We start from the raw sequence: 14,143 nt of genomic DNA, 5'->3' as shown, positions 1-14,143 counted from the left end.
TGGGCTTCTTGGTTTTGTTGGCTACCTAGTGCCGAGATTGCTGGCACCCCTGGACGTCCACAACGCCTTCCCCCAAGCGGCTGTTGAGTTGTTGTTTGTCTCAGATCCCCCCACTAGGCCCTCGCAGATCATGAGCACAAACCGGCACTCGCTCGCTCTCTGACAATGCAACTACTTGCCTAGTGCATGCATCTACCTCAACAGCTATCTTCCTTTGCTCCCAACATAAGAAGGAAGCCACCAGCTGCTCCAGCCCTTCCTTTCTCTCCCCAAGAATATTCCCAAGTTCCATTCATCTTCGACTCTCCAACCAAACAGCTACCAAACGACTGAGAGAGCCGCCATCGCCAAAATGTTATCCTCCATGATTTTAGCGCTCCTCCTTCCATCCGCTCTCGCCTTCGCGACTCCGAGAGCTGCCGGTGTTATCGGGCGTCAAGAAGTAGACGATTGCGGGTGCGAGCGATCGGCGGACAAAGGAGGACGCTGGGGTGACCGGCCATCCTGGATAATTGGCATCGAGGTATGCCGAGAGCTTTACGGGGGTCAGTATTGCTCCCCGCCGATAGCGGACAAGTTACTCTGCGTCTTCTCAGAGGATCAAGCGGCCTGCAGTTGCGTGGCCCAAGCAGCGGAGAAGTGGGAGTTTCCCGTGGAAAGTGGCGGCTGGTATATGGTACGTCCCAGCCCACCCCTGCCTCTCTTCCCTCCCTTGGAGCACGGCAGATTTAACCTGGTTGAGCAGCCGGACATAACGTGCAAGAGGGGCAACGCCACCATCGTCGAATGAAGAGTGCACACGGCATGTTATATGCACCGAGAGTACCTAGCTCCCTGATCACGGTCAAGTTTCCTCAAGGGGTTGCAATGCAGCTTTTGCGCTTGTCCGTGGTTTTCTCTCGTGGCAGACCTTATATTCACACTCTACGCTCAGCTTTCTTAAAGGGTTCAAGGGGCCTATCAATTCGCTCTGCACTCGCAACAGTGTTGATTGTGATTATTGTGACCGTCTTCCTCCATTCAAGAGCACACGCGCGTTGGCGTCCGCGGCACTCGTTGGAAGGCCGAAAGTTACGGAACGAAGGCTCTCCCTAGCTCCCTCCGCCAACTTCTCCCTTTTCGACGACACGCTTCCGTCACCTAACATGCTGTGTGGTCGTGTATGTGACGAGAGCCAGTGAAGGCCTGACAAGCTGGCGCTTTGCCCGCCCAAAGAATTGATCAACTTTCCCTGTTTTTGGCGACATCTTTGTAGGAGTTATACATGTTGCGAGTAACCAACTTCATACACCATAGTCTTATATCCTCTCATCGCCGCCTAGGTAACTATCTTCAGCAATAACTATGTCCCTAAAAGCACAAGGGCCCAAGGTGACAGGGCCATCACACACCTCGACTGCCAGCCGCCGTCTCGTCTCTTTTCGAAGTCGTAGAGGATATTGGGGGTGGCCCGACGATGTGTCGTTCAACGAACCTACTGATCTGATCATCTGGTTCTCCTTCAAGATTAAAGTCGCGCTTTTGGGCAGTCCCAACTTGATAAGCTACGAATCAGTTGTGGCTGCGTTGCGAGTACATAATGTTAGATTTTCTTCCCTGTGACGGTTTGGAAAAGGGGAACCGCCTGCTGCTGGCGGATCGCGTTTGGAGCAACGCGGATTAATAAATACAAACTGCAGGGCGCCGGGGATCTTGGGCTCGGGTTTCTTGCCCACGGTCCCAGGCTCCAAATCCAGCTTCACACCGGTGTATGTAAACATCCAGAAAGCTTGGATCTAATAACTAGTGAAGTATGTAAAATGACCCTTGCTTCCGTCAACGCACGCTAGAGGTCCTCATTCCCCATTGCCTCGGCATTGATGAGAATTGCTTCCCTTTTAGGGAGGAAGGTTTTTGGCGGTGTGATCTGACTCCCTCACACCGACACATGTACATACGTTCCGTCGTCTTCCGATACGCGTATCTTCAACACCAAGGGATAGATCGGCGTTGTCTTAGAGTTTGGATCATCACTCAGCTATGCCTTGCAAGGTGGCGTAATCCGTGATTGGGTTTCCGGGCTTTGTTGGCCAATGCCAAAATTGCTGGCAGCCCTGGGCACCTACCTCCTCCTCCCAAATCGCTATAAGTTGTCGTTTGTCTCAGGTCCCCCCACAAGGCGCTTGCAGATCATGACAAGTCATGAGTACAGACCGGCAACCTGCGCGGCCTTACAATGCAATTACCTGGTGTAGGTATGTATACCTAAACAGTCCTCTTCCATTGCTCCGCACATAAGAAGGAAGCCTCCTGAACCCAAATGCTCCAACCCTTTCTCTCGCTCACCAAGAACACTCACCGATTCCCTTCATCTTCGACGCTAGTATCTAGCCAAACAACTACCAAAAAACCACCAAACGACCAAGAGAATAGCCATCGCCAAGATGCTATCCCCCCTGATCGTAGCGCTTCTCCTCCCACCCGCTCTCGCTCTCACAAATCCGGGGGCGGCCGCCATTGCCGGGCGTCAAGAAGATGAGAATTGCAAGTGCCAGATGTCGTTGGACAACGGAGCAATGTGGACAATCCAGCCATCTAGTATGATTCGGAGCATGTGTGACGAGGGCTCTGGGCAGCCTGACGCGTGTATCACAGAGGAGTTTGGGCAAGTCTGCGTCGGGTCGGAGGACCGTACCAGTTGCGAATGCGTGGTCCAAAGCGCGATCAAGTGGGAGAGTCAGGCCGAAGAAGGCAATTGGACTCTGGTAAGTATCCGCCTCAATTCTATCCCGCTCCATATCCTCGCAACCATTTCTACTCCTTGCATTGCGGCAGGCTTACTCTTCTTGGGTAGATGGACATACATTGTGCATATGGTAACGTTACCGTCGGTGCATGAGTGTACCTTATACATCATCGCTGTGGCCGTTTTCGTCCGTAAAAAACGGTCTACGCGTTGGCACCCGCGACGTCCACTGAGAGGTGGTAAGGCCGAAGTCATGGCGCAATTGAAGGTTTTGCTTGAGCCAGCTTCTCCCTTCTTGACGGTACACTCCAGTCCTATAACGTACTGTGTCGTTGCCTGTGTGTGCGTTGGGGGGTTTCATTGGGTACGCCGCATAACTGGAGGCCGGCCGCAGCCCGCTTCACGCGGTAGCTGCTACTAGGATTCGTGATTAGGAGAAGGTAGCTGGGGAAATCGAACAGAGGACCGGCGGGGCATGGGAGGTTCATGAGGTGGTGTGTATATGAGTGAGTGAGACACATGAAATTGGCTCTTCAGCAGCCGCGAGAATTAGGCAGGGTTTCCTGTTTGTGCTCCCGTCTCATTCACCATGTGTCTCTTGGCGCCGTGGGCTTCGGTGGCATCTCTGTATTAGTTAAGTACCTAGGTAGGTACCTAGGTACACATGGTGACATGCCGCGGACAACCTACACGATAAACACCCGTTATTGATCCTCTCAAACACCACCTAGGTAGTGATCTCTGTGAGCACATGTACATACCAACTATACCACCGAAAACACAGGGCGCCAAGGATAGGACCAGCCCAGGATGAACCCACACCTCCATCCATGATGCCCTAACGACAACCCCGGAGAAGTGTCTACCGAAGTTGCAGTCGTTGGCAGTGGACGGGAAAACCTCCCGTAAAGAATCTAGAAACGCGGAGAAATTGCTATGAGGGATGCCAACACCAACCCACACTACACTAGGAGAGGCACGATAGGCCGCGCCCCAAACATGTGAACGGCGTCTCCATGAGGGAAGGGTGCGAAATGAACGGGGGGCTCGGCCACGTGTTGAGACTCGATCTCATGCCGAACACAAAACGAAACCTCAAGGTCCGAAGGGGGTGATCTACGATTGCATTCCCTGATTCGGAGTTCATTGGAGCGCGTTCCGAGGAATTCTCCGTCTCTGGGCGCTCACTGTCTTTCCGTAAGCTCAAAACGGGTAGCATCGCCGAGTGCCAATACTGACTAACGTTCCACAAAATCCACCACTTAGCTGGGCGCGCGAGCAGCAGAAACATGCCCAGCAATGCCGGCATGGATCATGAGGGAGAGCGTCGACATGATTCTCCCGGGCTCGGTACGCCAAGGCACGAGCATCGTCATTACCAGTGTCTATTAAAGGTCCTCGACATTTGTTGCTGCCCTTCGAGGATGACGAGTGCCCCATGACATTTGTCAGTCACTGACTCCGATCTGCTCCTTTTGCCTTTCACCATGCTCGCCAAAGCCCAACACGTCACTCTCGCCCTTCTTGCCGCCGCGCCTACGGCGTTGGCTTGCCTGGGGTACGAGGGCGGCGTTCCAAAGGCGACTGGAAACGTGCCCCTCTCCGCGCCCATCTACGTGAAGGCCGGCGAGGTTTACGACGGTGGCTGGCGCAAATTCGACCGGAGCCCCACCACCTGCAAGGAGCAGGGAGAGGGAGGTGTGTTTCTGCTGATCAATGCTCTTGGGAAGTAAGCCTAGGATGCTGAAACTGTTACGCAGGTGAAAGCGACACGGCGTTTGTTGTCGAGCGCGGCGGCACCCTGCGCAACGTCATCATCGGCAAGACCGCCGGAGAGGGTGTTTACTGCAAAGGAGGCGGTTGCAACCTCGAGTTCCTCTGGTTTGAGGACGTTTGTGAGGATGCTATCTCCATCGTAAGTAGAGCCATTGAACCAAACGTCAAAGCAGAGTTTGTGTCATCTAACGGGATTATAGAAAGATGACAGGCCGGGGGATGTGACCAACATCATTGGTGGTGGTGCCTACCATGCCTCGGACAAGATCATCCAGCATAACGGCTGCGGTCGTGTGAACGTCTGTGCCCCTTGCAACCCCGTGTAACTGTAGCTTGCCAGAGTCTAACACAATTACCAGATCATTAACTTCTACGCCGAAGACTACGGAAAGGTTTACCGCTCGTGCGGAACTGTAAGTTGGAGCCCGAGGGTTATTTCTACTTAGTATCCGTCCCGCAAGCTAATAGCCCCCAGTGCGCGAAATGTGCCCGCGAGGTCTACATCGAGGGAGTCACCGCCCGCAAAGGTGGCGAGGTCGCCGGTATCACCAAGTCCAACGGCGATAAGGCCACCCTGGTCAACGTCTGCACTGACGCCAAGACGCCGTGCCAGAACTACAGCGGCCCTGGCGCGAAGGATGGTGCCTGTTAAGAGGCCTACAGAAACCGTTGCCGCTCAGGGGTACGAAAAGCACACTTATCTAGGAAGCTTTTTCCCCGGGAATTTGTCCGCTCTGAACCCGGGGATGCAACCTTCTGGCTGTGCACTACCCTTAGAAGGAAAATAGGTGGCAAACAAACACTTTCTCGCTCTTGATGTGACAAATCTGCTCAAGCTCCCAGACGGTCCTCAGAACTGAGACGGGGCCTTTCGACCTTGATTGCCCGTATGTGTAGGTGCAAAATGTCGCCGGAGCCCTCCTACATGGGGAGACGCTAATGGAATGGTGTGAGTTGTCCGTCGCGACCTCATGATAGCTTCCGGTCAACTCAGTCCTGAAATAACGAACATGCCCAAGATCACCTTAACTGTCCATTTATAACTTCTTGTTTCTCCCCCGTCGTCTATCGAAATGGGCACCCATAATTCCCCGCATGACTCTCGGCATCTTTAACCGGCTATCACTGTGACCTTTAACAAGGGGTCGTTAAAGGCCCGGGAGGTCAGAGCCCTGTCTCCATGCGCCACACACAATCATTGAAGGCATTGTTGTATCAGAACCCGACTATAATTCGCACTTCCATCACTAAAGTCACTGCCTCCATCGATACATCCCTACTCTCCTCACAAGAAATAGGCCAAGCCCCCCCCCCCCCCCCCCCCCCTTCAACAACGACAACCCCCCCCCTCGCCCCATCTCAAACCCCTCAAGCCTTAACCATCCACTCACTCTCCTCCACCATCCGATGCCTCAACCCCGAATCCACCTTCGGAAACGGATTCGTCGGCCAATACTCCCGCCACTCCCCACACACCCGATTAAAATCCGCCCGATCCGCCGGCGTAATCCTTTGCCTCAGCTCGTTCGGCCGCTCCAGGAAGGTCACGCTCAGCCCCCCCGACACGTGCCACGCGATGTGGCAATGGAACAGCCACGCGCCGGGGTTATCCGCGCGGAAGGCGAGGAGCAGCCAGCCGCGCGGCGGGAGCATGGTTACGTCGCGCCGGACGGGGTTGGTGCCGCGGAGCCGGGGCAGGTCCACGGCGGGGTCGAATACGAAGCGTTGTTGGGAGGCGGGGGAGACGTCGGGGGAGCGGCCGAGCACGAGGAAATCGTGGCCCTGGTGATGGGGGAAGGGTGGTGAGTTTTGTGGGGTGGGAGATGGGGGGGGAGGGGGTGGACTTACGTGGAGGTGCATGGGGTGCGGGAGACTGAAGGGTCCGTCGGGGTCGTTCTCGACGAGCCAGTATGTCCACTACAACCCAGAAGTCTTAGTATGGTGAGAGTATCTTGCAGGGTGAGTTAGCAACTCACCTGGTTAGCACCATCAACCTGCACGATATTGTCGCTCGTTGGGTAGCTCGTGTTCTGGGTCATGACATAGTCGGCCACCGGCTTGCCCCAGTCGACGTTGATGGAGCTGCCGTTGACCTTCCACACAAACAGCGGGGTGCCAGACAGGTCAATGTTCACGGGCAGGGTGTTGCCGGGCCTCTTCACAAAGCCGCTGACGGGCACATTGCGAGTCACCACAGGGGTCAGGTTGGGGAGGTCCAAGCATTGGTGGTCGGTAGGCGGGACACCCTTGTTCGTCGGCAGTCCGCCGGGGGCGCCGGCGTAGTGGAAGATGGCCGCGGGCGTGGGGTTGAGCGAGCCGCCGCAGAAAGCCTGTCCGCCAAAGGTGACGTTGAACCAGTAGTTGCCCGGGGTGCGGTTCGCGTCGATGGTCACGTCGTAGCGCTGGCCGACGGCTAGGAACAGGCTGTCGACGGTCATGGCGTTGACAGGGACCATGTCCGAGGCGATGACGGTCATGCTGTGGTTGACGAGCGAGACCTGGAAGTGGTTCTCGGTGGAGGTGTTGATGATGCGCAGACGGTGCCGCTTGCCTGGGGTGAGGGTCACGTTGGCCCACTGGCCGGCGCCGGTGGTGGGGTGCTTGGCCGTGCCGTTGAAGAGCACGTTGTCGCTGAATGGCGCGCCGTTGTTCATGGTAAAGTGGACGAGCTCGTCGGCGCTGGCGTAGTAGTAGTCCATCAGGGGGAACACGCCCAGATCGATGTCGTAGGGGAGCGACGCCGGGCCGTTGATCTGGATTGTGCCGACCACGCCGTTGCCGTATTGCGCTGAAAAGTGGGAGTGATACCAGCTCGTGCCGTATTGCTGGGCCTTGAACCGATAGACCCTCTGGCCTCCGGGCGGAATAGGGCATTCGGTGACACCGTTGGCACCGTCGTGCAGGTTGGTGTCCTTTTGATGCATGCCGTGCCAGTGGATGGAAGTGCTACGAGTGTTAGTGCCTATGGATCACTTTGGAAGTTAAGAACATACCCGTTGGTATCAAGGTTGTTGATGACCGTGACCTGGATCGTATCGCCCCAATCAGCGAAGATGGTGGGTCCTGTGGTGGTCAGCATTCGTCTTCAGGAACGCATTGGTGAGGCCTGAAACCAAAGAGTGACATACCCATGATCTTGTCTGTGACCGTATCCGTTAGCTTGGAATACACAACTTGAAGAAACACTTTGGCATAACATACTGTTAATCAGCATGACCTTGTTCTTGACGACTCCATCAGGGCCGGTCCAGTTCTCCTCCTCAGTGAGGGTAAAAGTGTACTGTCTCGCGTTAACCTCCCTCTCCGGTCTGGAATTCAAAAGGGGCACTTACAGGCCGAACGACCCCTGTATCAGGGCTGTTGACTTCGTAGTCCGTGTTGATGTTGTAGCCGGTGGTCCAGCACGCCCGGTTGCTGGGAGTGTGGCAACTTGTCTGGCGAGGCAGTACAGCCGCTTCCTGTCTTTCCGCGATGGGGACAAGAAGGTCCCTCTGAGAAGCGGCGGAAGGGGGTGCGGCTACTCCGCCGGGAACCAGAAGGCCCACGGTGAGCGCCAAAGTACCAAAGAAAAACTTCATCCTCGGGATACTGGCGCGCTGCCTGATGAGAGAGGAAGAATAAAAGTAGGAAGCTTGTCAGGGAATCCTGTGTGTCCTGGTGAAGCTGAGAATGCAAACTGGTCGACAGGATAACCCGCCCCCTTTATAGACCATCACGCAGTCATCTCGTGGGGGGGTTCACAACACCTTTGGTCTGATTCGGGATAGCATCTTCTCTCCCCCCTTTCCGAGATACCATCCCACACACAAGATAACGTGGGCTAACCAACCCTGCCCGTAGATGAGGGGACATCCGTGAAAGTTCCCCGAGCGATGAATAGGCCGAGGTGGAGGAATGTGACGCTAGGGGAGGATGGGGTTAGAAATCACCACGATGGTGAGGGTGGCTCGGGTACTGGTGATGTTGGTTGGTGCCTTGCATCTCTCGTGACGCTGGGGGACGCGGGTTCGGCGGCTACGAGAGAGTGGATGGAATGGTAATGGTGTAGGGGAACGACGTTGACTAAGGAGTTGATACTAGGGATGGCGACCGCTTTGGGCCATGTTGGATCCCACCTCGCCCTTAATCTCCGTGGAAATTGTCCTCGGAGCGGCAGTGAGCCTTGCCGGCAGTGCTTGGTCATCTGAAGGGAAGCAACCCACATGTGACTGTCTCCATTCAGAAGAGAACGCCCGCTCGCGGTAGTGGCTGCTTTGGAGGAGCTCCCCTTGAGGCGTGAGGGTGTGAAAGGTGTAACCGAGATCGATAGTTCGCCCACATCTGCAGCTAGGCCGGGGGTTCAAGTCGAGGAAGGAGTTCAGTATGGGACCGGGTTGTGGAGGTGAAGCCTCGAATTCCACTTCCCTAGCCCCGAGAGGATGACAAAGTGAGGAAAACAGCTGTAAAACAACAAAGGGGCCAAAAGCTTCGGTCCTGCAGCATGTATTGGCTTGGCCGCCCGTGGTGCTCAGACCTCTGTGGCCATCATGGAACCGGACGCGGACATACCGCTTGGAGGGAAGGGCGGCCAACAGCGGGACGGGATAAGAAAAGTTCCTGGGTATCTCCCATCCTCTAAACCGTGTTCATCTGATGTGTAGCTGCATACGGGACAGGTGTCCAAGCATCTCGTGATCAGCCCGGGAGGTCTTGGCAGGGGCAAAGCCACGCGGGTTAGGAAGATGCAAAACCAAGGTGACCTAGACGGCAACTTGAGTGTACCCGACTAATTACGGCGCTGAGTGTGGTGGCTTGCGGCGTCAAGTGGACATTGCTCGGTGACAGCCAAGCATGCGCCACCTACTGAGAACATTTCTAGAACATCGGGCATACGACGGAGAGCCGAAAACAAACTGACCTACCAGACCAATATGATTTGCATGAAGGTGTAGTATTGATGGATTCTATCGAGTGAGGGTAGCAGTGAACATTAACGGGTAGCTCAAGGAACCCCAGGCGCTGAGCAAGGGGGAACAAATGCGGAAACTCCAGCTGAAGGAAGATCGATTTTCAGGATCGTCAGGGGTCCATTGTGGTGACGCCCGTGTAGAGGGACGCAACCTGCCGTGTAGGGTAACATGGCGTGTGGATTGCGCCATTATATCGCTTTTGGGGGGATGTCACGCTCAGGGTACCATTCCTGCCGCACTGCCGCGCTGCTAGCGGAGAGTTCTGCCCTACCGGTATGGTATTTAGATTGGCATGCCGCTCGTCTCCCCTTCTCTGGAACAAGCATTCATTGGTTAGGGATCTTATCTTGACGAGGGAAGCCAGGAGCAGGAAGATCACGGCGTGACAGTGAGTATTAAAAGTTCCTATCACTTCCAGGCGTCCCTCAGCCTCGGAGGAAACCGACGACGGTTTCTGGCTTACTTGGCTCGGCTATGACGGCATTTTTGTCAAGCGCGAGTAGGAAATCACTTTTTCCTGTCCAGAGTGCCGGCAACCACACCGACAGTGAAGGGCTGGCCACACAGGCAGGTATCGAGGGTAAGCCTAGGATAACGTCACGTATCTCCCCGATCGATTGGATGCGGCTTCCTGAATTATCTACACCCTGCGGGACAAATGGAGGTCATGTGGAGTTCGGTAATGGGTCAAAACACGGGCGCAGGGTCTGGTTCTTACATCCGAATGTGTATAAGCTTGCGGCTTCGAGTGCGCGAGGGGGAAAGGGGACACCGTCATTGGCCAGTCAACCTCCAGTTGGCACGATGTTGGCCCGTCCAGTACCAAGCAAGTCAGCAAGGCTTGAGGCTACCCGGTGGCGTCAACCTAACTTCTATTTGGTTAGCAAGCAGAAATAAGTAACTTAAGTAAGGTAGGCTTGCGGACGCGGCAGCCCAAGCTTCCAACCCCAGGTTCTACGTTCGAACTTAGCCGGCTGCGGCGTGCTTTATTTTTGCTGACAGGGTAACGGCAGGTATAGGACCGTGTCCGCTGCGGATTTAATTTCGTGATGTGCTTGCTTTTGACGTCCACGAGGGGATTTGGTGTCCCCCCAGGCGCGGCCGATGTCACCACTTCTGGGGGCTGAAACTCAACCGTTTGACCAGGAAGCGGGGATTTGCGGTTCTATCGGGTGGGATCCCAGCGTGTCGGGGACTCAGATCGCCTCGGGTGGAGGCTTGACACAATCGAGCCAGTCGGGGGACGAGAAACCAGGACTGCTGGTAAAGGTTGCATGTTCGCCCGGGATGTATGCCCCAACCCAGGTCCGGTCCCGAGCCGCGCTTGGTTGCTAAATAAAGCCATCCCCCCCAAACTATTGGCCACATGCTGCACATAGCCCATTGTTTACCCAATGGCGAGAGTTGTAAATCAGAATCCCTTGAGTCATGACTCGAAAGACTTTCCGTGACGGCCAACTACAGGCTGTCCAAGCTCGGCGTTGTGACGTCCCTTCGATTTTGACAGACCCAGCATCTCGCCAAGTAGACTATCTGCTCGCTTGTGTCATGGCGCCGGTAGTTCGGCGGAGACTTGTCGTTCAAAGCGGGGGTTTATTCACCGGAAGGTTTCCGCCGGAGTGGATTCCTGCCGGTAATTCAACTCTGACAAGTGCCATTGCAACGACACCCGCGACGACGAGGAAAGTGAGACAATAAGTTGAGTTTATGGAAATGAACACACACGGTGAAATGTGTTATTCCGTGGATTGGGTCCCGTAAGCATCTGCCGATACGATATCCGAGCACCCAGGGGGCGTCGGGCGAGGCGCACACGGCCTGCTTCGAAAGCTGCAGCATGCATCGTACTCGGCAATCCCAGAGCCAGGCCGAAGTGCGTCGCGGTGGTGGTCATCGACCCCAATTCGCACTCTCGCACTTCCCAAGTTCCCGTCTTTGGCATGCCACATGCAGCTGCGGCTTATGGGGGGCGACCTTGGCGTTTGGTGTCCAAGCCACGGGAAATGCCTTGTCCGACGTCCGATGGGAGGAAAAAGGGAAGAAAATACAGAGAAGAAATGGAACAAAAACTACAGTGCCGAATGGAACGGTGAGTTTGGTCAAGTGCCTTGCAGACTTCCATGCCGTCAGATTAGGCCCGGGAGTTGTTGTAGGTAACCTTGGGGGCTCGGGTTGACAATGTTTTTCGCACCACCTTCCTCTCGAGGTTTTGTTGGAGGAAGCATTGCAGTCCGCTGGAAGCTGCGAAGCAGAGCAGAAGAATCCGGAAGGTGGGGTTTCGGGCAGGGCCCGGCTGTTCCGGTTGAATGATTGGTTGGTATGGTGGGGCGACGTGAAAGCTGAGCGACAGGGGCTAGGATCTACTCCAGGGATTTGGCCACTTGGCTGCTTGGCAAGCGCCATCGTTCGTGATCTCGTTCACGGGGCAGGATGCCGGTTTGGACGTCGCTTGTTCCTTCCCTTCCTCCTTGCGGCCCTTTCGCGCTAATATGTCGGGCGCATCGCACCTTCCCGCTTGTCCCACCAATCTTAGCAGATACGGGCGGCATCCGCGGCCTTCTCCAATCCCCACCACGTGCTACTCCAGGGAAAGCGAAATATTTCAGCGCTGCAGGGCTGCCGGGTGACGCCCAGATGTGGGAGTGATCGGCGGCAATAGCCACGCGAGCGTGGGACCATTGAGTGGAGGAAGCAGGCATGTGGCACCCCAAAAGCCAGGTTCGCTCGGGATTTCAGACCACAGCCTTCGCGACTTCATCCTGCTCCGAGTTCCCCGGAAATAGCGGCGGAAGGCGGTCAGCCATCAGATCAGCCACCGATGTGTCAGATTGAATGCTGACTGGCGCGGATGAAGAAATTCGGCAACATACGATATCACATTCACACATCAACACATGGGAGCCAAGATCTCCCGACGTTTCGGGATGAGGGGGGGATCTCAATTAAGAAGAAGCACACGAGGGGATAGTCTCATGTAGGAACCGGAGTTGAGGACGCCACGTTATGTAAGGTCTGCAACACCCGACCTCTTCCACGTTCTCCATGCGCCGTGGCTTTCCGCCCCACACTCCGCCGCCCTCTTACTCAAGTAGGGAGCGATAGGTTGACATGACTCGGACTAAAATGTTGGAGGGGGGAGAGGGGAGTGACTTGAAGGCAGGGAGGCAAAAGTCTTGGGAACAGGTTGGAAGATCCAAGGGACATTGTGACAGACACGCCCCAGTGGGCCATGCATCAAGTACAGGTGTTGTATTGTGCGCGCCATCGCCGTGAAAGTGACCGACTCATAACATTCGCTCTCTCGGCACATTCCCAGCCCAATCCAGTGTCGGACATTTGATGATTCATGAAGTATGGGTGTGGGAGTGCCGCACCGTGACACCATGAAACCAATAATGAACTTGACAAACCCGTTATTCAGCCTCATCCGCAGAGCCGTTACCCGCTGTGTCACACAACTGACTGGCATGGGACCTGCATATGCGCAACAATTACTCCTCAGGCGCACCGTTCCGGAAGTAGAGGTGGAAATTCCCAATTCTGCGTTGATTCAGCATCACGTTTCTGACTGGCGACTATCGAATTCCTCAATCTCGGCAGTTATCAGGGCCAACCCAAACAGTCCACATGTTAACTTGCGCCTCACCACCCCCCCCCCTCTCACACACTTTGCCTTGCTCGACACGGTAGAACATTGTGATGCAACTAGCACTCCGTTGTGATGTGATGTTGATTCTCAATCAGAAGGTACGGTCAGGATCTGCTGAGTTGAGAATTGGTAATATAATTTGTGACGCGTGAGCCTAAAGCCCAAGGCGGCCGGGTCTTAGTCTCCTTCCGGCCAAACACAGTGACCAGCGTCGAACCTCCCCTGCTTCACTGCCTGCTTGGCTTCTGTGTGATCACTGATCTCTTATGCACGTGTCGAGATACTTTCGTACGTTTTGGGTAACATCGGCACTCCCTCGCATCATACCTATGTGTGATGAGCCTTTCTCTAACACTGAGAGTTCGGACAGGGAACGAATGTAGGTAAGCAGGTGCCATATTCAACCAATACCAGCTTAATTCAAGAGGTGTGTGCAACAATTCCCGAAAGTCCGCGTCCAGGAAATGCCCCCGTTGCAAGTTCCGGGTGGGAAACATTGGTACCTATATAAGTCCTGAACTATTATAGGCGAAAAAATGAGTTGTCCAATCCCAACCCGGCGGCTTTGGCGCACATGAAGGAGCCGCGGAATGCAGATCCAATCTCGATGGCAGTTGACAAACCAAGACACACGAAGCCCTGGATCTGATAGCGTTCCAAGATCCGCCTGCAGGATCGCCTGTTTGGACCGCTTCCACACCGCCATTGATACTAATATCCAGCCGCCGACTGTATGACTTCTATAACTTAGAGAACACATCCACGTACTATGCCATCTGTCTCACTTGTACTATGACCCCACCAAATCCGCGAATATAGTTAACCCTAGCCCTGTGACATCTGGAAGTCAACCCGGGTGTAGCCAAAGTCCTTGACCTTGTTGACCGAACGTAGCTTAATAACGGAGAATTTGGCCTGGGCGCAATACTCGTGGAGGTCGGCGAGTAGGCCCTCCAGCGAGTCATAGCCGTGAGAATTGAGCTTGTGGTGCGGTGGAGGGTTCGAGAACGGAAGTGCATCGCCATTGACAGCATCGACATCGGA

At 55.0% G+C, this 14,143-nt stretch overlaps 4 protein-coding genes across 4 annotated transcripts; 3 read left to right on the top strand and 1 right to left on the bottom strand.

Moving 5' to 3' along the window:
* The first annotated feature begins 203 nt into the window (after positions 1-203).
* On the top strand, positions 204-933 carry F5144DRAFT_611801 (uncharacterized protein). The gene is made up of 2 exons (XM_066791706.1): positions 204-676; positions 746-933. Exons 1-2 carry the CDS (start codon positions 353-355, stop codon positions 788-790), a joined length of 369 nt encoding a protein of 122 aa, XP_066645488.1. The 5' UTR covers positions 204-352; the 3' UTR covers positions 791-933.
* Positions 934-2,423: 1,490 nt separating this feature from the next.
* On the top strand, positions 2,424-2,878 carry F5144DRAFT_547198 (uncharacterized protein; the record flags this gene model as incomplete). Its single annotated transcript, XM_066787458.1, has 2 exons — positions 2,424-2,744; positions 2,834-2,878. The coding sequence occupies 2 exons, from the start codon at positions 2,424-2,426 to the stop codon at positions 2,876-2,878; spliced, it is 366 nt and encodes a 121-aa protein (XP_066645487.1).
* Positions 2,879-4,212: 1,334 nt separating this feature from the next.
* On the top strand, positions 4,213-5,153 carry F5144DRAFT_592136 (pectate lyase; the record flags this gene model as incomplete). Its single annotated transcript, XM_066790337.1, has 5 exons — positions 4,213-4,423; positions 4,486-4,640; positions 4,702-4,800; positions 4,844-4,914; positions 4,970-5,153. The coding sequence occupies 5 exons, from the start codon at positions 4,213-4,215 to the stop codon at positions 5,151-5,153; spliced, it is 720 nt and encodes a 239-aa protein (XP_066645486.1).
* Positions 5,154-5,869: 716 nt separating this feature from the next.
* F5144DRAFT_629131 (laccase) lies at positions 5,870-8,209 on the bottom strand (the record flags this gene model as incomplete). Its single annotated transcript, XM_066792367.1, has 7 exons — positions 7,834-8,209; positions 7,703-7,781; positions 7,630-7,641; positions 7,495-7,564; positions 6,478-7,447; positions 6,350-6,418; positions 5,870-6,283 (listed from the first exon to the last, which is right to left on the bottom strand). Exons 1-7 carry the CDS (start codon positions 8,077-8,079, stop codon positions 5,870-5,872), a joined length of 1,860 nt encoding a protein of 619 aa, XP_066645485.1. The 5' UTR covers positions 8,080-8,209.
* Positions 8,210-14,143: the final 5,934 nt, after the last annotated feature.

The sequence above is a fragment of the Chaetomium tenue genome, assembly GCF_020726465.1.
Source record: "Chaetomium tenue strain MPI-SDFR-AT-0079 chromosome Unknown F5144scaffold_3, whole genome shotgun sequence".
NCBI classification, from domain to species: domain Eukaryota; kingdom Fungi; phylum Ascomycota; class Sordariomycetes; order Sordariales; family Chaetomiaceae; genus Chaetomium; species Chaetomium tenue.
Note: the sequence above shows the minus strand (reverse complement) of the source record. Positions and strands in the feature narration are given on the sequence as shown.

Bases quoted from the DNA above. Each gene is read 5' to 3' on its own strand.
- F5144DRAFT_611801 (XM_066791706.1), top strand. From the start codon at position 353: ATGTTATCCTCCATGATTTTAGCGCTCCTCCTTCCATCCGCTCTCGCC. The intron at 677-745 runs GTACGTCCCAGC...CTGGTTGAGCAG, and splicing joins AAAGTGGCGGCTGGTATATG to CCGGACATAACGTGCAAGAG.